This window comes from Lynx rufus, unplaced genomic scaffold, assembly GCF_022079265.1.
Source record: "Lynx rufus isolate CCGP_SWC_20201006 ecotype Redwood Valley unplaced genomic scaffold, mLynRuf1.p SCAF_20, whole genome shotgun sequence".
NCBI lineage: Eukaryota > Metazoa > Chordata > Mammalia > Carnivora > Felidae > Lynx > Lynx rufus.
The window spans coordinates 16,844,478-16,870,838 of record NW_025814835.1 but is presented as its reverse complement, the minus strand read 5'-3'; the positions used below and the strand labels follow the sequence as shown (position 1 = coordinate 16,870,838).

The following is a 26,361-nucleotide window of genomic DNA, read 5'->3' as shown; positions in this document are numbered from 1 at the left end:
GGCCCGGGATTGGAGATGGGCTTGGACAAATTAAATTTTAAAACGCATGCTTCCTTCAGCGGAAATACAATGTGGGCGAGAGCTGAATATTCCCTAGCATGTCTTGGACAGAAAACCAAAACCCTTTGGCTGATTTTTTTCCTTTGGGATCTAGAAAATTATTCCATGTATAACTATATATATAGCTATATGTATATAGTTATAAAACATAGTCACATCGTCATAAAATATACGTATAACATGTTGGTATCTTTGCCAAATACAGATGAAGTCAAAATAGACCATTTATGATTTCAACAAGGTTCTGAAACCATTCTTAAAAAATATTTCTGAGGGGCACCTGGGTGGCTCAGTGGGTTAAGCATCTGACTTTGGCTCAGGTCACAATCTCATGGTTCATGGCTCAGGCCCCACATTGGGCTCTGCACTGATGGTATGGGGCCTGCTTGGGATTCTCTCTCTCTCTCTCTCTGCCTCTCCCCCACCCATGCTCACTCTTGCCCTCTCTCTCAAAACAAATAAACTTAAAAAAATATTTATGAAATGAAAGGACCTAACCGGAACCCTAAACTGACCTTCACAAACGCTTTCCATCCCAGACACATCTTGGTGTTTTCATTATTATCCCACATGACAAATTAGTGGCCAATGCAGTTGTATCGTGTGGAACAAATGTAGAAGCCTCCCATGGTCAGCAGTCGGTTTGCTAATTGAGAAAGCCCACCAAATCAGAGACCCTGATTTGCAGAGACCCTGTAACACAATAAAAGTGTAGAATTCTATTAAATATTAATACATTTCCCCTAAAGTTCTTTTTTTTTTGACGTTTATTTATTTTTGAGACAGAGAGAGACAGAGCATGAACGGGGGAGGGTCAGAGAGAGAGGGAGACACAGAATCTGAAACAGGCTCCAGGCTCTGAGCTGTCAGCACAGAGCCCGACGCGGGGCTCGAACTCACGGACCGCGAGATCATGACCTGAGCCGAAGTCGGACGCTTAACCGACCGAGCCACCCAGGTGCCCCAGTTCTTTTTTTTTTTTTTTTTAAGAAATCTCTACGCCCGACATGGGGCTCAAACTCACAACCCCGATGCATGTTTCACTGACTGAGCCGGCCAGCCCCCCCGCTTCCCCTGAACCTGTAGAGCAATCTTAACCATAACGGATTTGATTGAAAAAATGTTTTAATGATCGTTTTTGCCAAGTCCCTTCACCGTATCCCATTTTGTTGTCTTTCTCGTGTACTCACTTGTTCATAGATCTAGCTAATATTTTACCAGCGACCTAAGTATCCTGATAGGCACTCCAGGTAGTACTTGCATTGTGGCCTGACAGCTTCCAGCCCGTCCTGGCTCCTTCCACGCTGTCCAACACAGGCCTTTCCTCCAATAGAATCCGTTGCACATGGGATTCCACCTTTGTCTGCTTCTCAGAAGACCCCTCCCCCCCCCCCAGCCTTCCAACGGACACAGCGCACACGCTCCATTTATTGTAGAAGAAAGTTTGCGGAAACCAGAAAAGTCAACGACGTTTTCAGGACATTTCCTGAGATCTGACTCCACGTGAAACCCAGTCTTTGAGGCCTGCACAGGCACCGTGGCGAGGCAGGAGGAGCCCCAAATGTGGCAGTCGTCTTAAAACAGAAGCTCAGTTCTCTGCAACGGGCTTTCAGGAAGCCAGGGAACTGGGCTTGTGTGTTTACTAAATGCATTTCTATTAATACAAAAATATTACGATTGCACTATGGGAAACTGGAAAAGAGATGAAAGGAGAAGGAATCTTGCCTGCTAACTAAGCCAGTGTGGTGTTTGGGTAAAGGGTGAATTCACGAGTTTTAGAAAACTTTCACGAGCATCGAAGCAAATAGTATGGTGGGTTAACCATCAAGTAACCAGAACGTTTAGTTAATGAGAGTCCGAACCGGGAGTGTCTTGACACCCCCGATTGCCAAATAATCCCAGGGGGCTGGTACAAAGCTGGGCCAGCCCTGCTCCGTGAGGATCTGCTGTGGGCTTCGCCTCCTTTGCTCCGTAGCCTGGCAAGGCGGGTCGGGTGGAGGCTGGCACAGGAGAATGAGCCAGGGGCCAGGGGTCCCTTTTTGCCTGCCTCTCCCAGGCTGACTGTGGTGGGCTGCGCGATTGCTTGATGTGAGGTCAGAGCTAATAGGCACGTTGTCACGCAGAAATCCAGGGCAGAGCCACCTGCCACGGGCGTCTACCTTATTGCCATCCAATCTGGCTACCAGGTATGCAGGTCTTGGATTTTGCGGTTGGGGAGGCGTTAGGTAATTACCTGGAGAAGCTGATGCTTTCTAGAAGTACTAGAAGGCAGCTAGAGGCACTCCCCATGTTTTGGGGGGCACTTCCCTGATCACCAAGCCAGTGGTTCTCAACAGTGGCAATACTGCCTCCTAGGGGTTGTTTAGGAAATGATGTGTGTGTGTGTGTGTGTGTGTGTGTGTGTGTGTGTGTTCGCGCAGGAATTTATAAGCGGGGTTGCTGTCACAACGAATGAAGAGTCAAGAGCCTCACTCTGTTCTACATATAAACACAATTTATCTTTTACAACTTGATACTTCTATGTAAATGAAGGGAAGATTACACTTACGCTTGGTTGGAATCTTACAGAGAATGATTCACCAGTACAATGCCGCTCGTGGGATCTGAGTCACCAACACTCAATTCCGCTTGGCGGTTGTCCTATTTGGGTGAATGCGTGACCAGGCACAAGCATCAGACTACTCCCTTGTGTCTTCTAGCTGCTGAAATACGTATGAATTTATTATAACCACTTCTCTTTTATTTATCCTTTATCTATTGTGAGGACATTAGAGTGGGCCAGATAAACTCTGGGCAGACACTTGTGCGTGTCCTTTTAGGAGGCTGTAGGGGAGAATTGCACAATATTTGTCATCAAAGGGGAGGGCATTGGGTCTGATAGGGTCGGATAGTGCTGCTCAAACTGAACCTGCGACCCTCAGCAATTCTATTACGCCGCAATGCTCTGGAGATCAATCGTGCTCTGGAATATTACTGCTCTGGGCTCTGCCCCCGACACCCAGCAGTGACTGTTCCCGTGGCTGCTGTGACACAGACGCCCGACTCAGTCCTCAACACATCGTATTTGGTCCAGCGCTAACCTGGCTTCTTGGAGCAGAGCAGACCAGACCAGGCGATAGGTATCGAATCCTAGAAAGTTAGGTGCTGGGCAGGAACTTCTGAGGACAGAGGTAGGAAAGGCGGCCGGATAGAAGGGGCTGCCTTTCTTTAGCTTGTTTCAGTCTCTTGTCCAACCTGGAACATCCGCTTCCCTTCACCCAAGCAGATGAAACAGCGGAGAGCCAACACGTTCGCTCTCCTTGACTCCAAACGCTTAAAAAAAACAAAAACCGAACACTTCATTAAAGCCAGACAACTAACAAAGCCTTCCTTACAGACAAGAGTATGAATCTGATGAGGAGTTGGACCCTGAAGAAGGTTCTCCATAGCACGCCTTCAGGAAACAACAGACACCCAGCTTAGCTGCGGTTAGCATGAAAAACAGTTTGCAACGCCTGGGGCCTCCCGGCAGCTCGGCTGGGTGTTTAAGGTGACACCTCAGACCTTGTAGCGACACTGCTGTTGCCGCCTCCGGCCAGGACCGCTGCCCTCCTCTGAGGAGCAGTCAAGAAGGAATATAGGTTTGTCCCCAAGGGAAGCAGCTCAGGACAGCTGCTTTGAGGACGAGACTCAGGCGAGGCTCACCGGGCGACTCAACTACCCCATCTGCCGACTCAGCCAGGAAATGCAGAAGGTTGTGAGTTCGGGGCGGCGGGAGGTGGGCGGGGGGGGGGGGTGGGGGGGCGGGGGGTGGGGGGGGGAGGTGGGCGGGGGGGGTGGGGGGGAGGGGGGTGGGGGGGAGGTGGGGGGGAGGGGGGTGGGGGGGAGGTGGGCGGGGGGGGAGGTGGGCGGGGGGGGTGGGGGGGAGGGGGGGTGGGGGGGGAGGTGGGCGGGGGGGGGTGGTGGGGAGGAAAGGAGGCTGATCTGACAGCTAGTACCGTCCACAGACGGTCGGCGGTGACATTTACGATTCAGAGAAACCCGCACAAGGACGACGCTATTAGCCTCATTTCACAGATGAGGAAACCGAGGCTCCGAGAGGTTGAATTCCTTTTGTCAAGTTCACAGACTTGTTAAGCGGCACGCCGGACTTTTCAAGGTATTCCACTGACTAGCCACGCGGCGGGGGAAGCTAATAGCACGTCGGGTGCTTATAAAGTCTTGCTGTACGTGCTCATTTCCCGAGCGCTGCATGTTACAGCCGCTTCTGCTGAAACGTGTTTTCACAAGTCTGCTCTTAACAAACACTGATTCGTGTCTTTCCTACCCGCTCTTTCACAGCAGCAACAGAGCTGAGCACTGTCCCCAAACTCCGCCTTCCCCTCCCAACCCCACCGCCCAGCCTCTACCAGGCCTGCCTTGCCCGCTTGGACCAGGCCTCTGCAGAGCCCCCTCCAAAGGGCCCTCTGCCTCCTGCACTTCCGGCTTCCAGAGAGGTCATTCTGAAGGACTCTTCCTTTTCATTCACCACCCTCTTCTTCAGTTCTGCTTTTGGGCACAGTACCTTGGCCTCGGTTAGTTATTTTTGTCTGGTTACACTTCCCCTGGTCAAAGAGGAGACCGAGACGGAAAGGATATTGTATTTGTTTCTATATATAATCTGATCTGAAAGTGCGGTTCATGGAACTGGTCACAAATGCAAATGTTCCGCCTCACCCCAGACCTGCTGAATCATAAGCTGTGGCTTCTGGTACCAAGAGCCGCTTTAACAAGCCCTCCAGGGGACTCTGATGCACACTCAGGCTTGAGAACCACGGGGTGAATGTCGCTCTCTGGTGCTCCTGGAGGTGCTGACAAGCACTGGGGTCTCTTCTAACAAAGGCCGCGGCTGGGAAAGCAAATTTCCAAAAAGCGAGCATGCAAACACACTGACCTTGTAGCTTTCAACCACCTCCCTTCCAAGGTTAGAGCCTGCGTGGGAAGGAAAGCAAGTCTGAGAGCGAGCAGCCTCTTCAAGTTACCCAGGGCCACAGCCAGCGAAAGTAGGACAGTCCCCATCATTTCGGAGTTAACGTCACCAACCCTGGGGGGAGGGGCTGAACGCCTCTCTCATCGGCTCTGAAACACATCATATCACGCTGTCCGTTCCAGACCTGCGGTAGAGTTTTGGAGGGTCTCCTACTTGGGTTTGAGGGTTTGCTAATTTTCACTTGCAGAGAATTTGTCTCTCGGGGGTTTTATCGGATCAGATTCGGCTTGACCGCCCATCACAGAAAACTAAAAAATATCCATAATTCCAGGAGTTTAAAGAGACGGAAATCCATGTTTCTCTCACAGGCAAGGCCAGATGCAGGCGGCCAAGGTTTATGATGTCTCCACGATCATCAGGGACCCTGGCTCCATTTTCTTCCCGCTTTCCCATCCTTAACGGTTTAATTCATGGTATGAAACGGCTACTCATGATCTCAACATCACATCTAAATTCCAGCCAGAGGGAGGAAAAGAGCAAGTCCCCTTTCTCTGAGGGCACATGCTGGAAGTTAAACATGACATCCATTGCCTGGTCCCTAGTCACATGGCGTCTCTAGTTGTAAGGGGGGAGGGGGGGCTGGGAAACGTACCCTTTATTTTGGACGGTCACAAGCCCGGTGAAAAATCAGGAGTTTTATTACTAAGTGGGAGGGTTGAGGATTAGTAGTCTGCCTCAGAGGTCCAATTTTAAGGACCGTGCGTCAACCTACATCACTTCTGGCTTCCCGGGTCCCCAGACCCCAGAGTCTCTTGCCTGAGTTTCTGGGGCCGGTTCTGCCGGAAGACTAACCTCTCTGTTTTTCTCAGTCCTGATGAACTTCACCAACAGCAAGAAATTGTGTAGGTCTTTTGGGAAGCGAGGGGGTTCCAAACTGCTCATTTATTCTCTACGTTATTTCACGCAACTTGCTTTGGAGACTCCCGAGGCCGCGAGGGTCCTTCTGTGATTCTCTGGAAAACAGCACAGTGTTGTGGGTTTTTTTTTGTTTTTTTGTTTTCTGTCAGAACATAAGGCAAAGCGGCCTTTGCTGGGTCATAAGTCATGAATTTGGCACGGATTCCAGCCACCGTCAAGCGTGTTCTAGGGAACTGAGGTGGTCCTGCCCAGAAGCTTCCATTTGTGTGTGCCTTAAGCACCAAACAACTCTTAATGTTGAGGCCTTGGGAGCCTTCATGTACGTAGTTTAGCGTCATCACTGTCCCTGAGCCTATCTATTCTTGAAATGCCTCTGGGGTATATTCTAGAATACTCTAGAATATTCTAGAATATCTTAATATTCTGGGGTATACTCTAATATAAAGGCTATATTCTAGCCTTTTTTTCTGGACCGTTATGTCTCACAAATACCGTATCTCACATTTCTGAAATTTCTGATGGCGGTTAGCTCCTATGGGAGGTTCTAGAAACTGCTTCACTGTGTGCTCCACAGCCATATGGACCCATCGTTACTGAGCACCCAGGCCTGTGAGAAAGAGCACGGTGAGGGGTCACTCTCTCCAGCCTAAGCAGGGCTGCTGCAAGCGACGACACTAACAGAAATCCAACCTACCCGGGGCTCACGCACCTGAAAAATGCCGGGGTAGGTCTCACTTTGCACATGCTCCAAGTGGTCAGATCGTGGCGTGTGGGTTCTTTATTCTCGGCCTTTTGGTTGTGCTTTCTTGGTCGGGCTTCATCCTCAGGCAGCCTTTCTCCAGCCGTCAGAAAAGATGACTTAATCCCTGAGGGTAACTCCCTGGGGTCCTCCGCGGTATGGACAGGCACAAAGAGCTGCCGGGATAAAAACACTTGAGAACTGCTGGGCTACACACGGTGTTCTAGGCTTTGCTTGGCGGCCGGGCTACCGTGTAGACGGGCCCGCATTATGCGTGTGCCCCACCCGTGCGGTACAAGCGGGGTCAGCCGCGCCCCAGACTTACCAGAGTGTTCCCCAAAGGAAAGCAGATTTTGTTGCCAGGAGAGGAAGACTCATGGCTTAACCAACAGCAGAGATACCCCTTGACCGCCCCAGACGCCGTGTTTGTTTACAGGAAACCAAAGTTTCACATGCATTTGGAATGAGAACGTACGGAGTTGCCCAACGGCACAGAGAGAGAGAGAAAAAAAAAGGAAAATCCCTGGAATCTTTTCCCACGGGACCCAGATTTCCACTCTCCCCACGTCCCTTTGGTCCGGGGCCAAGGGAAGTGGAGAGAAGCTGGTATAAATGCGTGGGGGCTGGTCCTGTGGAAGGAGCCCTGAAGAAAATTCCACGTAAAGATTTTTAGTTGGTTGGGGTTTGGAGAACTCTTTTCACTAGGGACCAAATCTCATTCTAGTGCTTTTTGCCTGTGGCCATGGGGATGGTCAGGAAACGACTGTGACAAATCCCCAAACGGACTAGCCCACCAGACAATTTACGAGGAAAAACCTTGTTCAGAAAGGCTAGTGAAGGGCGCATGACTCAGTTTCTTCCACAGATACTGCCCATTCTGTCGGGAAGGAAAACAAAGAGGGAAAAACAGAGAGATGGGATGTTACTTCATCCAAAAGGTATGGCTACGATTTCTCCAGGACAGAGCCGATTCTGTAATATGGGGACTGTTCCAGAAAGGGAGGCTCAAAGCTTCCCCCCCACCCCGGGGACAGGCTCCCGTGGCCCAGGTGGACACCAGACTGTGATCTCCACCTTAGGACGGGAATGCTTCCACTTGATAACCAGCCAATGAGCTTTTTAAGCCTCTAAATCTTCATGCATTTTTTGAAGGGCCTTTTATTAAAGACATTTGCATGGGAACATTATAATGAACATCCATGTAGTCACCACTCAGCTTTCAGTTATCAACCCACCCATCTTGTTTTATCTATATATTCCCACCCATTCCCTCCGCCCCCACGGGATTATTTTGCAGCTATCGTTTAACACATCACAATATTTTAAGTAACTATTTTTTAAAAGATTAAAAAAAAATCACAGAATCGTAAAACATTTTAGTGGTGTCGCGGACTGACTTCTACAAACTCAGCAATCAGAATTAGGTACACAAGCCCCTCCCAATTCTGTTTTTCTTCCCCCCCCCCCCCCACCGGTCCCCCATCTGCCTTCCTCCTGGGTGAATCACTGCAATCGAGAATAATTACGGAGATATTTGGACATCCCCTGTGCCAACAGCATCATCTCAATTATGCGCCCCAGGTCCAAGAACTGTGAGTCTTTGTAGGCAAATCTGCACATGCTTGCATTTTTCCCTCCCATTTTGAGACCAAATGGCTTCAACATTTGGTTTGCCATGCGCGTCCTTCATCCCAGGCCCCCCCCTTCCCCCCGGCATTTGAAGGAAATCTCTGCCTATGTCTGGATTTCCTCACACGCGTTCCCCGAGGCAGTGTGAGTTGCGAAATACCAGAATGGTTACAGCAGAGATGTCTGTTCTGAAAACCAGAGGGCAGAGTCTGACCGACGGTGCCAATGGCAGGATGCCGTATCCCAACCAGGATGCAGGGACGCGTCTAAATATGCGGGTCCACAGCTTCTCGGGCACTTGCAGTGGATTGTGACTGGACCCATGAAGCCTTGAAAAGATTTAGAAAAGACGATCTTTGTGTGTAAATAAAAATAAACGACGTAGAACTCCGGAGTAAGTTAACTATAAAGTGGATTCCGAAGTGCTAATAAAAAAAAAATGCAACTCATCTTGCTTATTGAGTCTAAATTTGAACTCCCCCACTCCTCTTTTTTTTTGGGGGGGGGGGGTTGTGGTTCCTCTCATGAAATTTTGGCCAAATTCTAGTCACCTTTGGAATTTAAGACCAAGTCCCTGTTCATTTAAAACGCTTTAACCTTGAACTTGATTTAAATCTTGGCTCTTCCGTGCTCCCCAACTCCAGTGGAGGCCAGGGCTGTGGGCCTGGCTACTTGGAAGGGAGCCGGGGTCTGGGGCTGACAGTCCTCTACCCCCTGCCTCTACGGATTCAAGCTTCTGGAGGGTTGGAGAGAGGCCGGGGGTGTGACGACTGGCTTCGGTGACCACGAGTCAGAGTGGGGAGGGACTCCTAGCACCCCTCCTCTTACCTCCGGGCTCCTTCACATGCGGGCAGGCCCCTTGCAAATAACTCCAGGGTCTGTCCCCATTGTCCCCATCTTCTTCCCAGGGAAGAGACACCAGAGTCCCTCAGGCTCCGCGGGAGAGGCTATTCCCACCGGGCCTCTGACTTCACCAGCACAGCTGTTAGACTTTCGGTAGGAGTGTGTCCCCCTCTCTTGAGGGCACACGTGCTAAGTACCCCTCTCTCCTTCCCCATGGCGGTGGGGGGTGGGGGTGGAAAAGGAAAGCAAGTTACACTCCTAGACTCTCAGAGCATCCTTCCAAGAATGCTTGTTCCTGGGCCTTGCTTGCGAGGCAGGAAGCACGCACACCTGTGAGTCCTGCAGCTCAGATGCACCTGGCCCGAGAACGGCTGCCCTTTTTCATTCCTACGAGCCCCCCACATTGGCATGGGGACTCCTTGCCGGGCTCCCTCTCGCTTGGCTCTAGGGATGGGGAGCTCTTCTCCTCATCCCCGTACGCAGGGCATCCCCGGCCATCCAGAACAGTCTCCTCCAACGGCTGTCTACACCTCCTTCTCCCACAGCCTGGGGTTGGGTGGGGAGGCAGCGGGGGGGGGGGGGGGGACACCCAGTTCTGAGCAGGAGGTGCTCACTCGGCCCTGTGGGGAGGTGGCTGCTCCCTAGATACTTGGAGGTACTCACTCTAGAATGTGGGGGTTCCGAATGCATTTTGTCTTCAGCCTTGGGCCGAAACACAATCTTGGCCCAATGGGAAAATCCCATTTCCTGGGCAGGACCGGCAGCGTGCCAAAGCCACCTGTAAATGCACACTTAGTGCAGAAGAGGCGGCAGAGAGTTTGTGAGAGGGCTTGCTTTGTGGGCTAGTCTGTAGGTGGTTGCTCTCCCTTAAGAGGGGCGTGAGAGTCAGCATAGGTGGTGTTACCTAGCATGAATCCAGTTTTGGCCTGGAGAACAAAGACCCTCGGGAAAATTCTGTACAGAAAGACATTTAAAAAAGGCGATGGGGCTTCAGCGTGTGTCCACACAGGCCTGAGATTTCAATCCCTAGACTATAAGCCCAGACACCAGGGACCAGGAGCGGTCTTGAGACCTAATGGATTTGCAGCGCTCGCCACAGTGTATGTCACATAGGGGGCAGCCAATGCATATTTTCTGAACGACTGGAGGAAGAGAAGTAATTGGGGGCCACCAGTGGCTGCTTCCTTAGCAACTGATTGTTTCCTGCGAACGTTTTCTGAACTCTAACCGCCCCAAGCACTCTTCTAGGTTCTCCGGGACCTATGAAGATAGTTAAACTCCTGTCCTTGAGAAGCTTACGACTAAGAGTGGGAGACAGATGGACGCGCCTACCTGCCCAATAAAGTCTCCAGATTCTATTCGGGAGAATGCAAGGACCCCGTCTTTGAAGGCAACAAGGGGTGGGGGGTGAAGCCCCTGGTGTGGCTCCTACCAGGACACAGCCCTGATCCGAATTGTTTCAAGTAAAGCCGGATCCCTTCCTTCATGTTTCCCTAGTATGACATGGGGGTCACCTAGCTGGTAATGGGAGTAGCTCAGGAACCCTCACAGTCACAATGATGGGGGAGACAACATTCACAGAACTGGAAGAGGTGGTGTATTTGAGATCACAAAGTTCATGGGTTGTCTTGACTTCTCCCCTTCTCCTTCCCTGGGGACTAACTATGCCCACATTTAGCTCTCAGGTTAGATTTTTTTTTTTTCCTCCTCGTTCTATCTCACCGATTCTCTCAAAATTGCTTTCTGTTGAGTCTTAGCATGGAATCAGGTGACTAATGTCTCCACGTACCTGCTGGTTGATGAATAAATCAGCTCTCATCACCGGAAACTATAGCCTAAGTGCATGGTGCTTAGGAAGGGAAGTCACTGGGGAGAATTTCAGGCTTGACACAGACTCATGACGGTGGGGTGCTCGGTATTTCAGGTTGTCAGTTGCATATTCCCCGTTCCCTCAGAGGGTGGCCCTTCGCTCCTCTGACGTCCCTTCCATGCACCTGGATCTCGTTAGCCTTGAGTGACCCCGGGGCAACTTAGAACAGAATCAGACTCCTTGGTCTCACGAGGGGACTTTGGGAATCAAGTAAAAGGCACAAAAGAGCCGGCATTGGGGCGCCTGGGTGGCGCAGTCGGTTAAGCGTCCGACTTCAGCCGGGTCACGATCTCGCGGTCCGTGGGTTCGAGCCCCACGTCGGGCTCTGGGCTGATGGCTCAGAGCCTGGAGCCTGTTTCCGATTCTGTGTCTCCCTCTCTCTCTGCCCCTCCCCCGTTCATGCTCTGTCTCTCTCTGTCCCCCCCCCAAAAAAAATAAATAAACGTTGAAAAAAAATTAAAAAAAAAAAAAAGAGCCGGAATTGCTCGAGAAAGGGATGCTTGGGAGATGACTACGCACCTCTCTGCAAAACGGGCGCAGCCTTCCAGTGCATCTGACCATGAGGAGGCCACCGAATGGAACGTCAAGTCCAGTGGTCAGGGAACAGAGCAGAGAAAGACCCACGTGCCACCAGGTGGGTGTTGATTCTCCAAGAAAGACTCACTAAGAGAAAATGCTCCCCTATACCAAGCACGGATTTTATCTTCGGTACAAGGATGCCCACGTAGCTACGAAAGCCAGTTCCCTGGGGCTACTTTTGTTGGTTTGGAACAACCAAATCACATCGTATCAACCCAATGGCTTTCATCCCACCTCGCGTGAATATTTATAGATAAATGTATACCAATCGGGCGAGCGGTATTGGACCTCAGCAGCCAACAGCGCCATAGACTAAGCCCTGGAAGAAAAATGTACTTGGCTCCCGTCCTAGGAAGGCTGTTTCGAAGGGACCTCTTTTTGAAATGTTTTCCAGCTGTTATTTCCTTTCTGAATAATCCGAGCCTAATTCAATTTGGGGCACCTTTCTCTTTTCCAGATTTTTTTTTTTTCAGAAGGCAAATTATCCACGTCTGGCTCTCTATAATCATATATATGTTCTGCTGGTTTTGGCTGAGACTTTTACTGAATTGTAGATAAATGACCCCGCTGGAACACTGGAGAAGTATTCCACATCCCATGGCACGATGGCAGCCTACAAGATGCTCTGCGTTATCTCCGGAATGCTGGGGGTAAAAAGGTCGCAACCTTCCCTGAGCGCTGACTCAGGGCATATCCAGCACGTCATGTTACTGTGGGGGGAGAAGGCAGGGCAGAGAGAGCCAAGAATGCCCATGGATTACAGTTAAAAACAAAAACAGGGGCGCCTGGGTGGCGCAGTCGGTTAAGCTTCCGACTTCAGCCAGGTCACGATCTCGCGGTCCGTGAGTTCGAGCCCCGCGTCAGGCTCTGGGCTGATGGCTCGGAGCCTGGAGCCTGTTTCCGATTCTGTGTCTCCCTCTCTCTCTGCCCCTCCCCCGTTCACGCTCTGTCTCTCTCTGTCCCAAAAATAAACAAACAAACAAACAAAACAAAACCCCCAAACCCCAAACAACAAAACTTAACTTTGGAAACAGTTCCGTCCTCCTATATCCTCAAAACCATTTATAAAGCAACATGGGACTCCACAGATACAGCTTTCCTTCTGGTTTAACCATTTCCCCACCCAGCCCTCGTTCCCGGCGTGGTTGGCAGGGGTGTGAGAGATGGAAGACGGTAGAAAGCCACAGGAAGTGGACTGGAGGAGGAATAAGAATTTGAAACCTCGTCACCTTGCTGGAAATGGACGAGAATCGGGAGTCCCTGAATCACCTGGGGATCCTGGTGAGACCACGCCAGGTGGAAGAGGAGCTTAACTGGATGGACGAGCGGCATGGACTTCATCCTTCCCTCCCACGCCTGGGAACCCGCCTACAAAATATTGGCAACCTGTGCCAGGGCCCATGAAGGGAGGGAGGCAACAGAGTGGGCAAAGCTTGTGTCTGCCGCCCTTCCCCACACCCTTCCAGGGGCATCCCCGTCCCCCTCCAGATATTTCCTTTCCCCTTCAGCTGGCCATCGACTTGATTCCTGATGAAATGTGAACGGAGAGAGAAGTTTTCCTGGACGCTATCTCAGGATGTGCCAGTTTCCAGGGAAACCACATTATGCATCAGGCACGAAGGATTGAATAATTGAATATATTGAATATAAAGGATTGGATACAGTATCTGCATTCCCGACTCTTGGTGGAGTTCTAAATCGATCTGCTTCTCTCCTGCTCCCATCGAAGTCCGGGGCAGAGTCCACTCGTCCTGTATGACAAGTGAGTCTTTGCTAGTCACGGTGCGATTCACGGAGCCGTAGCAGTGACATCACCTGGCAGCGCGTCCGAACGCGAATTCAGACCCCGCATTGCCCGCGTGCGCTGAAGCGGAGGCCTCACTTTCGAAAGCCCTCAGATGATCCATCCGCACGATGAGGTCTGAGAATCACCGGTTAAGCAGGTGGCTTTCAAACTATGGGCTGCCACCTAGTAGGAAGTCATGAAATCAACTTCGTGGTTGGGACCGTGATTAAAAAAAAAAAAAAAAAAAGAAAGAAAAATCCTCTAGGGAACGTGTAAGAGCACATCGTGCGGAGGAAGGGTAAATATGGCGGAACTTCTGTGTCCATCGCTGTGAATATTGGGTCAGTGTGTAAAATGGCCCAATGGTGGCTTCTCCCCTCCCTCGCTCCCATGGGTCATTGTCAAAAATGTGTGGAAAGCACCGATCTTGAGGTCTGGTTGGTTACGTAGGCAGTGCAAGCTTTCCCCTCCCATCAAGGTCGCACACCAGATGGATGCCTGCAGCTCACGAATTTACCCTCTCTGCAGATACACCTGCATGAAAACATGCTTTCTTGCCCTTTTACCATGAAGAAATAAGGTCCTATGTGTAGATCAGTGACTATTTAATAAGGACTCATTGGACATGCTCCTTCTAGAAAAAAAAAAACAAACAACTCCTGGACAGCGTGTTTCCTTCGATTGTGTTATTTAACCTATTATATATATAGTATCATTTATTGAGAGTGACAGCACGTGCAAGCACGTGCACGTGAGCAGGGGAGAGGGGCAGAGGGAGAGAGACTCTTAAGCAGTCTCCACACTCAGCGTGGAGCCTGATTGGGGAGCGATCCCACAACCCTGGGATTATGACCTGAGCCAGAAGTCGAGTCAGACGCTCAATCAACTGGGCCACCCAGGCACCCCATATTATATATTTTTTTGAGTCTTGGCTTCCACTTTTCCTTAGGCCATATCTAGCACTAAATAACTATAATACTTTGCTATTCTTTCATCATTTCCTTAGGAATATATCATATATATTCTGTGAAGTCACACATGATTCCAACATGGCAGGAGAGTGTGAGGCTGGGTGGCCGAGCTGTGTGTATCCTACAGGATTAATCTGACAGGGAATTGAGGTTTGCTTTGAAATACGCCTGTGTTTGTTACGAATGCTCTAGCTTTGTGACCTTGGGCAAGCTGTTTTACCTCACAGTATATGTATACAATAGGGATAATAAAAGTACCCCGCCCTGGGGGGTTTTGTGAAGACAAAATGGGTGAATTCTATCAAATTCATTATGACAAATATTGACTGGACTCCCACTGTATACTGGGCATGGTGGGAGATGCTGGGAATACAGTAGAGACAAACAGAGAGATCCTGCCCCGGTGGGGTTTCCAGTCTCTCAAGGAAGCAGACAACAGGCAAGTAGCAAACTCTCACAGAGGCAGGCAGGCAGTCAAGAAACAAGGCACTCACTTCTACAGTCTCCCTCGGGGTTGCCCTTCTGTCCTCCCCCCTTCAAGAACCTTCCATGGTCCAGAAGGAGATACAGGGTCCTGACAGACGGCCTTAAGGCTTTTTCTGGGCTGTGGCTGCTTCTCTAAGACCTTTCCTACCACCCCCCCCTGCTTGTGTATTTCGTTCCAGCCACAATGACCTCATTGCTACTTTCTGAGCATAACCAGGCAGGTCTGCCTCGGCGTCTTGCTCAAATCTCTACGTGGATCATTTCTCCCCCAGATCTCCTTATGGCTCACCTCTCCCTTCGTTCAGGTCTCTGCTCACAACCCCTCTGTTGGGGAGGTCTTTCCAGAAGATCACACCTAAAGTAGGCCCTCCTACTCTCACTCTCTCTCTATTCCTCTGCTCTATTTTCCCCCATAGCTCTTTTTATGTATTTTTTACTTATTTTTGTAAAAGTTTTTTTTTTTTTAAGTTTATTTGAGAGAGAGAGAGCATGCATGTGAATAGGGGAGGGGTTGAGAGAGAGGGAGAGAGAGAATCCCAAGCAGGGATTTGATGACGGGGGCTCGAACTCACAAACCGCGAGATCATGACCTGAGCTGAAATCAAGACTCAGTTGCTTAACCGACTGAGCCACCCAGGCGCCCCCATAGCTCTTTTTAACGTGGACATATACCATAATGGTAAATTTTATGTGTGAACTTGGCTACGCCCCAGTACCTAGATATTTGGTCAAAAGTTATCCTAGATGATCCCATGAAGTTATTTTTTTTTTTTAAATATATTACATGTAAGTTGGTAGACTTTGCATAAAGCAGATTGTCTTCCATACGTGGGTGGGCCTCACCCCATCAGTTGAAGACCTTAACAGAAAACCACTGACTTACCCCAAAGAAGGAATTCAGCTAGCAGGTTGCCTTTGGGTTCTAACTACAATATCAACCGTCAACTCTTCTTGAGGTCTCCAGCTTGCCAGCCTATCCTTCTGATTTTGGACTTGCCAGACTTTACAATCACATAAGCCAATTCTTTTTTTTTTTTTTTAACGTTTATTTATTTTTGAGAGGCAGAGCGTGAGTGGGGGAGGGGCAGAGAGAGAGGGAGACACAGAATCCGAAGCAGGATCCAGGCTCTGAGCCGTCAGCACAGAGCTTGATGCGGGGCGCGGACTCACAATTGCGAGATCATGACCTGAGCTGAAGTTGGACGCTTAACCAACTGAGCCCATCATATAAGCCAATTCTTAAAGTAACTCTCTCTGTATAAATACATATATATATTACACACACACACACACACACACACATCAATATATCTACCTATCTGTACACACACATGCATCCTGTTGGTTCTGTTTCTCTGGAGAACCCTAACACATACATTTGTTTCTTGCTTGCATCAAAGGCATACTCCAGGAGAGAAGGGCTGTGTCTTACCACTATTCTGTCCTTGGTCCTCAATGGATTTTTACTGAAGGGGGCAAGAATTTCAGATTCGAAAAGATGGATAAGCAGGGTGATGAATGCCAAAGGGTAGGTTGGAAATTTCCTTCTTGTACTAGGTGGAGTGGTATTCCTTCCCACTTCCCCAAAATACACGTGTACCTTAGACCTGAGAACGAGACCTTCTTTGGAAGCAGGGTCTTCCCACGTCATTACACTGAGGTGAGGTCACATTGGATTAGGGTGAGCCCTCGTCCAATAAGCAGCGTCTTTGTGAGAAGAGAAAATAGCGACGTAGAACGCACAGAAAGATCACGTGAAGGCAGGACAGCAGGTGACGTCCGAGGCAGTGACACCAAGGACTGCCGGCCACCTCCAGCAATGGGAGAGATGCGTGGATGGCTTCTCTCGCAGAGCCTCCAGAAGGTACGACACCTCTCAGATGCCCAGCCACCACAACTGTTAAGAAATGCTGTTGTTCAAGCCCCCGGTTGTGGTGCTCTGCTTTGGAGGCCCGAGGAAGTGAAGACACCCCAGTCTCACGTCTCTGTTTCCCAGAACCTTGCAATTCAACTGCAGCTGCACCCATAGACCCCCTGAGTTGCCTTTCCCTGTGCACCGTTCCCCCCCTCCCCCCCAAATGCTGAGTGCAGGCTCCCACCTGGCCACTCTGGAACCTTGTATCTACAAGTGAACAGGTGATTAAAATCTGCACAGAGAGCTGAGGGTGTTTCAAAAGGACAGCAAGCCTCTTCAAAGCTTGAGGGTCCGGGCTGGGAGGAAACCAGCTTCCGGTTCTGCCGAATCAAGACCTGAGCCCACGGGGTGACAGCCAACCCCACAGATGGGACGTGTGGAGGCGACGAGAAGGAGCGTTCACCCAGCTCTTGGTTCACGAGCTTTTAATTTTTTTGATGTTTATTTTTGAGAGAGACAGAGTGCGAGCAGGGGAGGGGCAGAGAGGGAGACACAGAATCCGAAGCAGGCTCCGGGCTCTGGGCTGTCAGCACAGAGCGCGACGCGGGGCTCGAACTCACGGACCGTGAGATTGTGACCCGAGCCGAAGTTGGACGCTTAACCGATTGAGCCACCCAGGCGCCCCTACAAGCTGCTTCTTGAATTAAGAAGGCTGGAGGAATTATACGTGGAGTAGTCTCCCAGATTTCCAGGGACAGTGATTTCACCCAGAGGATTCTGTGCCGGAGGCCTCGCGTGGCTGTCGTGTGGGTGCTGCTGGGTGCAGGGTGCTGGGTGGGGGAGGAGGGGCGGGGGATCGCTCCTGCTGGCGCGAGCTGGGACTGGCTCTCAAAGCACTTTTCCTTCCCAGCACTTATCAGTTTGTAATTGCAGATTTTTGTACTCAATTGATTTTGCCTGGGAGGATCCTTGTCTGTTTTGCCGGAGTCCCAGGAGGATGGGGATTAGGACTTTGTTGCTCCCTGTTGTGTCTGCTGTGCATAGCAGTGTGCAGCTGACAACAAGCATTTGATAAAGATTTGAAGGAAAATGAGATGTATAGATATAGGCCCACTATCAGGGTGTTAAAGGCCCCCTGCGGAAGTGTGCTTAAAATCTTGGAGGTATCCTCCCTTTATGAAACTCCCCCATCTTCCCCATGGCCTAACTGATAACAATTCCCCTGTTCTTGTCTTCACATAGGGGACTTCAGTTACCAACTCATGAGGCTTCCTGCCCATCCTGACTTTTTTTTTTTAGGTAGTCAACCTTTTCCCTCCTCCAAAGGCAGCCTTGTTTGGAATTCTAATCCAGAATCAATTGAAAATGGAGTTGATCGCAGTGGAATGGGAGTACGGGGTGGAACTCTCACAGGCCTCCCCCCTTTGTGAGCCCCTAAGACCTCTCCAGTGGTCCCCAGAGACTTCTGGTTTGACAAGCCCACGCTGGGGGTCCTAGAGGGTCCTCTCCAGCTGGAGACATGGGCCTTTGAGACTCAGATTCAATGGAACCTGGGCCTTTAGACCTTGACTCAGACTCAAACGTTGGGTCCACACTCAGACCCCGACAGGCGGCCTGCCCAGAATGCAGGGTCCAGCTCTTGGGAGAAATGTCTCGATCTCCTTGTATTCACCTTGTAAAAAGACAGCTCAGTTCCACGAGATGGGGAGTCAGTACAAAACAGCACAACGACATAAGAAAAATAACTTTGTTATTAAGCATATATAATCTTATCAAAAGTACTTCATAGTATCACATCCGTAACTGTTCCAATACTAGCTCAGCTGTTATATAGACCTGTTATAAATAATGAACATGGCTACTGAAGTACAGGAGTAATCACTAGGAAATAAAAAATCATCGTGACACATTAAATCCCCAGGGCACATGCTTCAGGATCTAATAATGTTCAAGTCTCAGGGGGATGCGTGAAAGGGTCTTTCCTTCTTCTTTGATTTCCCTAAAGCAGTAATATTTTTTGAAGGAGCAGATGAAGTCCAAGATTTTATGCTTTAGCAATCAGTCATGGTTTTTTTTTTTTTTTTCCAAATGGAAATTTTTGATTTGTTGTGAAATACACATGCTGACCATGCCAGGAAAAATTTCATCTATTTCCCTGAATTCATTATTAATAACTTGAGACGGCTCTATTCTATTAGTTGTTTGGCCTGGATTCCCATATATAAATTTCCTTTTCAGGAAGGTTATCGGAAAGATGTCAAGGTTGCACAATGAGGCGGCTGTGTCTCTGACAGGCTGGAGTTGGGGAGAGGAGGAGGGGCAGTGACCCCCAAAGTATGGTGAGGCATTTGCCCTCAGCCCAAGGAGATGCCTGGTGCTTAGTTACGGAGAATATCTCCTTCCCCTGCCTGCCTGGAAAAAGCGATCACGAGGCAAACAGTTGTGAACCCTGGAAAGGGAGCATGACCAGTGTCCCCTTCACCCGATATTTGGTGGGGTAATACTCCTCCCTCCATGCCAATGTGTATTTATTATTTACCTGTATGAACCCGCCTGAGTTCATAGAGTAGAAATGACTTCAGTTGGTCAGTTCACTCTGTAGCAGGTGTTGGACTTAACAGAGGACAGAGAAGACAGCATTGCCCTTGTGCCCCCATACTCTTTGGCCTGGGAAAGCATGTAATTTCTCCTTCTGGAATTGAGGAAGGGAGGAGGATTTTCCTAAACTAAAATGGTGCCTTCTGTGCACTATTTTCAACGGCATTATTTTTATTCCCACTGCTTTCCAAAAAGAAAAGCAATTATTAGGTCCTATTCTAAGTTCTAGTCATCAGGGTGCAAAAAATGAAAGTCAGTATTTCTGCTAAGGGGTTGAGGAGGAGCAGTCCATGGTTTTGAAAATCTGAGGATGAACAATTATTTTATAAACTGATCTAGCAGACTGAGATCATACGACACAGGTTATTGTGTGTTGGGCTAGAGAATATTATCTAGTCTCATGAATCCCAACGATTACGTCCTTCAGTTCATTTTTTTAATGTATTATCCTAGCCTCCCGTCAAACATGCTCTTCGGTTGTATATTACGAACATTTGACAATAAAAGAGACGTATTTCCAAACACAAATCCTCATTTAAAAAAAAAAATCAAAGATGGACCTAATCATTTCTCACGGAGCCTGTGCAGAATTTTCTTTAGCATTCATCCATCCACACCCTTTAAATATTGTGTTCCACGAGCCGGCAACGTTAAATGCTTTCCAGATGGGAATCCACGGCCGCTCGGTTCAGCTCTTAGTGAACCCGAGGTTGGCGAGGCCTTCTGCGGTGAAGATGGGACTCCGGAGAGACTGGGGAGCGACGGGAAATGCTAGAGAAGGCGCACTGAGAACGTGTTTGCTTGTCGCTGTAACTTTCTGATGGACTGTCACTGGGGATTTTGCAGGAGAAAGGAATAGTGGTGTTGAGGGTCCGTGGAAACTCCAGCCACCAGCTGACCGACTGGAATCCCAGGGTTTTAACTTGATGGCAACAGGGGGAGGGAGGCTCTTGTCACTTGCGATTCGCGCACAGAAGCCCTGCCTATCGTTCTGGAGGAAGAAGACGGAAAGATGGAACGACAAACACCAACAGTGGCTTTTAAAGAAGCTCTCCCAGGAAGACAGTTATGTGATGGGTGAAAAGGCGATGGAATAAGCAAGCACACCCTTCCCAGAAATACAGGGACAAAGTGCAGGGTGGGGAACAGGAACCCCAACATGAGCAGGCGTGCGTGTGACAGCGAGCATCTGTGCGGGTCCACGCCGGGGTGAAGGGCCCCGGGCAGGTGGCCGCCTTTCCACGTGGTACATGTGAACATGGACTCGAGGAGCCCCGCGTGCTCCCCATCAAAACCAAGACGTTCCCCAATGATGTTCCAAAGCAGAAAATGCTCCTGGTCTCTTCAGCACTGCTCTCGCTCCAGTCTCCATGGAACCAGAGGAGGCCTTTTTCTGGAAAGGCTCGCGGCTGTGCGAGCAAACACAGACTCAATGGCGGGTTTGAGAATACACCACTTTCCCAACTGCTTCCCGCATTTGCTGAGGAAGGGGAATCAAGAAGGCCTGTAAGAACTGGAACCTGGACTAAGTTATGGAAAATTAAGGAAAAATGGGAGGAGCGGGAAGCAAATTTCTGCCAAATAAGAAAAACTGTTATTTCCCTCTGCATCCAAGAGAACTTCTAACAGCGTATCTGTGTTGGCAAGCTTCACCCGCCCCGGACAAGGACTTCCAATTCCCAACGATGGCAAATTTACTTGCCTTTGCAATTCAGTGGGGTCCCTGCCTGAGGCTATCCTTCTCCTTCCCCCACAACCCATGTGAGCGACCTCCTTGCAGCCTCCAGCCCCAGTGCACACCGATCCAACAAGGGTCAGGGCGTAATGGCACCTTCTGGGCACCCAGTCTGAGCCTGGCCGTTCAGTGCGTCTCCCTAAGGGTCAGCCACCCTTATTTAATATCTGTGATTTACTGAGCCAGCCCACTCATTTGATCAAGCAGCTTTAAAATGTCCTGGCAAAGCCCATTGTTCTAATGGGAATAAGGGTTCTTCATTTGTTTACTTTGTTTTGAGAAGAGTTTTTACTCCTATTGCCACAGTAACATTCTTCTCCGAACAGGCAACTTGCAGATATGCAGGGCATGAACCCTTAATGGTCATATTTGAACTTAGAATGTGGCAACTTCTAGGACAGTAAACATAGGACTCTAATTTTTCTCCATTTTCCCTAATATCCGTTCCTACTCCATTCCCTCCTTTCTTTAATCAAAGTTGGGAAACGAGGTTGGATAAGAGAGTAGAACATTTAAAATATATTAGACTGTTTGACAAGGAAAAAGAATTATCTGCCAAGGTAAATATACATTATTGCCTTCCCGTTTTAATTGAAGAAGCCTAATTTTGATACTGAGTGATTACTGATTTTGGACACATATCCATCTATATATTTTTAATAAGTAACCTCACATTTTCTCAGAACTTACCTTGCCACTTTTTCCGTTTGGATATTCTGCCAAACTTTAAGATACCATGAGAGTACTTAACTCAGAAATCCAGAAATTCCTCAGTATGAAGGAGGGAAAGTTCCAATGTAGAACAGCCAACCCCCAGCACCCCCCCCCCCCCCACTTGGAAGGAAACATGTAATTAGCGACTTACTCCCTCATGTCTCCTGGCAGGGGGACTGTGAGAACAGTATTTGGAAGAAGAGGAGGAAGGAGGAGGCAGAAAAAGAGCTCAAGAAATTAAGAATGTATCTTTTCTAGGTCTCCAGTGTTTTTTTTTTTTTTTTCCTGTATATGATTTAACTGCAGGTGAAAACACTCTTTGCTCCTCCTTTGGCATGAAGATGTTAGGATGTGCTAAGGATAAAAGTCTCTGGTGGGTCCCAAGTCTCTTGTCTCAGTTGTTTTTGGGTACTCGTCTCCAGAGCTGAAGTCCATGGCTTCCGGAGAGCTGGAAAATTCCTGAGGTAAAGGGAACTCCTCCGTTGAAGAGTGCGTCCGGTGCCCAAACACCTTCTCCTGCAGCTCAGCGATGTCATTGCGGATGTCGGCCAGCATCAGCAGCAAGAAGTCAAAAGAACCAGGGGGTCCCTGTGCACGGGGGAGGAATCAAAGCCAGAAAACCACACACTCAATCCTGTGCCAAGCCATGGCTTCCGTGGGCTCCGTGACTTGCCACTCCCCCTGCTTGGTGGCAGCTATGTGGCACATGACTCTGTGTCCCAAATGGAGCAAACGTAACAGCTACTACAGTAGCCGGGTAGGGGGCAGGGGGAGTTCTTAAGATGGTCTTCTAATCCCTTCATCTCCCCTATGAGCTGTGGCGACACGCTCACCTCTCCTCTCCTCTAACTCTCGGCTACCTCAAATCAAGGAACAGAAGAACTCTATGTTGCTTTCCAAAGAAAACCGGGAGATACTTATGGAAGGGTAGAGCAGCGGTTAAGGGGCTGGGGTTCCGTTGGGTCTGAATCTCGGCTCTGCGGCCCGCTAGCTGGTCTCGGGCAAGTCATCCCATTTCTTCGGGTTTTCGCCTCCCTATCTGTAAAATGGGGATGATAACTGTCCCAGTGTCACGGGGCTTCGTAGGGTTTGTAAGTGAGGATTTACATGAGTTAATACACGTAAAGGACTTAGAGCATCACAAATGCTCAAAATGTTATCTTTTTTTTTAAATTTTTTTTCAACGTTTATTTTTTGGGATAGAGAGAGAGCATGAACGGGGGAGGGGCAGAGAGAGAGGGAGACACAGAATCGGAAACAGGCTCCAGGCTCTGAGCCATCAGCCCAGAGCCTGACGCGGGGCTCGAACTCACGGACCGCGAGATCGTGACTTGGCTGAAGTCGGACGCTTAACCGACTGTGCCACCCAGGTGCCCCTCAAAATGTTATCTTTTAAGTAAATGAAACCGTTAGAACGTCTCTAAGGATCGTTGACTATAATGCCACCGGACTGGAGGTGAAGGTATGTTTGTAAAGGCACCCCTTCCCCATTGACCAGGAAAGGTCCAAGGACTTCCTAATCTTTCTATCGGTTGGACTTTTATCGTTATGTATAGCGTTTGTTAAGCCTCAATTTCTACATAGCGCTGTGTGGGGCACAGCAAGATAACGTGTGGACAAGAAAGGTCTGGGCTTGTTAGCGGCTTGCAGTACAATCTTTATTACCCCGCAACGTCTGCTGCCGGAGCTCCCAGAGAGAGCAATTTCATCTGCAGAGCACTTGGTGGAGGAGAGTATTTTGACATTAACCGATGCTCGCTCGAAGGGTCACAGCTCAGACACCGCTTGGCAGTGCACAGGGGAGGGGAGGGACATCCGGGGGTGCTAAGGATGGCCAGGACCGGACAGTTAAGAGGTGAAGGGGTTGGCATGGGAAGCCAGACCTCCCGCATCCAAGCCAAAGGCTGTCTTTTCTTCAGAAATGACACTGATCTTTCCAATAGCACTGGAGTTGCCTGAATTTTCTGTCCTTGGGATACTGACTTTCATTTCTCATTTCCCAGACACCACGTGTCTATCCCAGCTCATTTACTCTCAAGAGATCCCCAGCAGCCCTGCGTATCTCTGTACTTTTCTGGGAAGGGATGGTCCTCCGATCTGCTCGAGTTGCAGCGGCGGCTAAACTCTTACGTGTTCAGGGTTATGACGGCACCATCAGATGTTTTAGGACATACTGGGAAACAGGCTCATGGCATGCTGGTTTTTGTTTGTAACCTTAAAAGAACACCCTCCGGATAAAGATTAGCCACGATAAAAGAAAACTAAAACAGAAGACCGGTTTCAAAAATAAAGGCCAACCAGCTGTTAAAGTCCTCCAGTGATCGCCCTCCTAACCACCGAGTTCTGTTTAGGTAGGCTCAGTAAAGGCTGGAAGGGGCTGGCTTCGGCTGGTAAGACCAACCTGTAGCCCCCCCTGAGCGACGTCCCTGAGGACATTCCCCCTGGGGGAGCGGGACAGGTAGGGCTACTTACTGGCGACCCTCTGGGTCCGGGTGCTCCTCTCTCTCCCTGCAAGCAAGAAGGTCAGATTAGCTTTGTGGACAGAGACCACGTGGATGCCACCAGCACCGGTCTTCTACTTAGACCCTCACCGTAACCATTGCCCTGCACAAATGACAAGTGTCCCCTATCAGAAACGAATGGGAGCTTGAAGCTCGGCTCCCGGGACTGCTCATTGGAACAGATTTGCTTGGGGCAAGTGTCTCTCATCCCGATGTCCCCCTGGGGCCGTGTATTTCCAGACCAGATCTGACATGAGGAATGCCTGTGTTCCAGGCAGTGTGTGTGTGTGTGTGTGTGTGTGTGTGTGTGTGTGTGTGACAACTTAGAAACTTTCTAAAGTAACACACCCTGCCTTATTTGCGAGGCAGGCGGCTCTTGAAGCGAAACCCCCACCTGCACAAAATGCAGCTTTTCCTGTTCTTGACTGTGTCAAAGAATGGGGACACACCGCATAGCCCCACGAAAGAACAGTGGCTAAAGAGCAAGACATGTGCTACTATGGCAACCCAGCAGCTTGTTTAAAATTCATAGGGGTGATCTTCCTTTTTTTATTAAAAAAATTTTTAACTTTTTTTTTTTTTTTTGAGACAGAGACAGAGCATGAGTGGGGGAGGGGCAGAAAGAGAGGGAGACACAGAATCCAAAGCAGGATCCAGGCTCCGAGCTGTCAGCACAGAGCCCGACGCGGGGCTCGAACTCACAAACCGCGATATCACCACCTGAGCCGAAGCCGGACGCTTAACCCACTGAGCCACCCAGGTGCCCCGGGGTAATCTTTCGCAGGGATGGTTTTGGCTGTTGTTTTTGTTATCACAGGTGTTTGCTTTTTAGATGTCCTTTCCAGCTTTGGGGGGGGGGCGGGGAGAGATGTGTCTCAATTTTGCTACATGCAGAATGGGGACGATAAACAGTGCTTGAGCTTTCTTTACTTGGTGCCTGCCCAATAGGTTGAAAATGGGAAATCTTAAGCTTGCAAGGACCACTCATCAGACTTACCTTAGAGCCGTCCCTTCCTGGTGCACCTGGCGGACCCTACAAGACACGGGGATCTAGTTGAAGGGGAGGAAAAAAAGCACGGGACAAGAACACGCTTTCCCCAACAGCAGCAAATGGATGTCTGATAAAGTACTGACCACAGGGCCCCTCCGGCCTTGCTTAATGTGGGACAGATCAGGAGATGGTCCCATGGGTCCCATGGAGCCCCGTGGGCCGGGCTGCCCGGGAGGGCCTGGCATACCGGGGAAGCCTGGGCTCCCCTTAGGTCCTGGTGAGCCTGTAATCAGAGAACATCTCATTAGCTCCATATCCCACGAAAAGGACAAGGGCTCTGGCCGACAGGAGGGTCTGGGAGCCCTTTACAGCCATTTCTCTTTGCAGTCTGCCCTGCGCCTTCTGACATCTCCACTAAGGTGCCCTATCGGCATTTTAAACTTGACGTGATCAGAATTCTCCACCCCTTATGTAATCGTTGTAGACCTCATTTCTCCGGGGGCATCTCAATGCCTCTTCTCTGCAAGGGAATTAACAGGTTACATCGTTGTGTACCATCATAGTATAAATATAAGGTGTATGTATATATCATAGGTATATACATTGGCTATATATCAGATATAGGCGTACGTGACTGTATCCATATATGCAAATGCACAACACGTATACTCCATACAGGTGTGTGTAGTTGTTTACGGATACGATTATCCTCTGAATGTCCTAAGGTTTAAAAACTGGGAGATTTCCGGGATCTGTCTGAAAACAGGAAGAAGTAAAGCCTGGGCTGCGACTCTCCCGCTGGCACACCTCACCAGAGCCGTACGCAGGGGCTGCCCCTTCAAAGTGGGGCTCTGCCCTCTCTGGTTTAGTTTCCTCCCCACCGCTCACACCCTGGCCCTGCATTCACCTGTGCCTACCTGCCTCGTCCCTGTAGACACTGAGGGTTTTGCTTTGTTTTCTAATTCTTTTCTGAGGCCTAAATCGACAGAGCGCTGGGAGTATATGGAGTTTAAGAGCAAACTATAGGACTGCTTTGTGCCTGCTTGATAGTAATTGTATGAGGACCAGAATGTGGCCTTACTTATCACGGAAGCTGACGGGGACGTGACCTATAGGCCTCATCTGTCTGTAACTGCAG

At 49.5% G+C, this 26,361-nt stretch overlaps 1 protein-coding gene across 1 annotated transcript in view; it reads right to left on the bottom strand.

The window, feature by feature from the left end:
* Window positions 1-22,085: 22,085 nt before the first annotated feature.
* The window catches only part of CCBE1 (collagen and calcium binding EGF domains 1), a 229,386-nt gene continuing 225,110 nt past the window's right edge, over window positions 22,086-26,361 (bottom strand). Inside the window, exons 8-11 of the mRNA XM_047086463.1 lie at window positions 25,367-25,506; window positions 25,230-25,265; window positions 24,204-24,239; window positions 22,086-22,319 (exon numbers count right to left, since the gene is read on the bottom strand). Coding sequence (XP_046942419.1) covers window positions 22,086-22,319; window positions 24,204-24,239; window positions 25,230-25,265; window positions 25,367-25,506 — 446 coding nt within the window. The remainder of the gene's footprint in view (window positions 22,320-24,203; window positions 24,240-25,229; window positions 25,266-25,366; window positions 25,507-26,361) is intronic.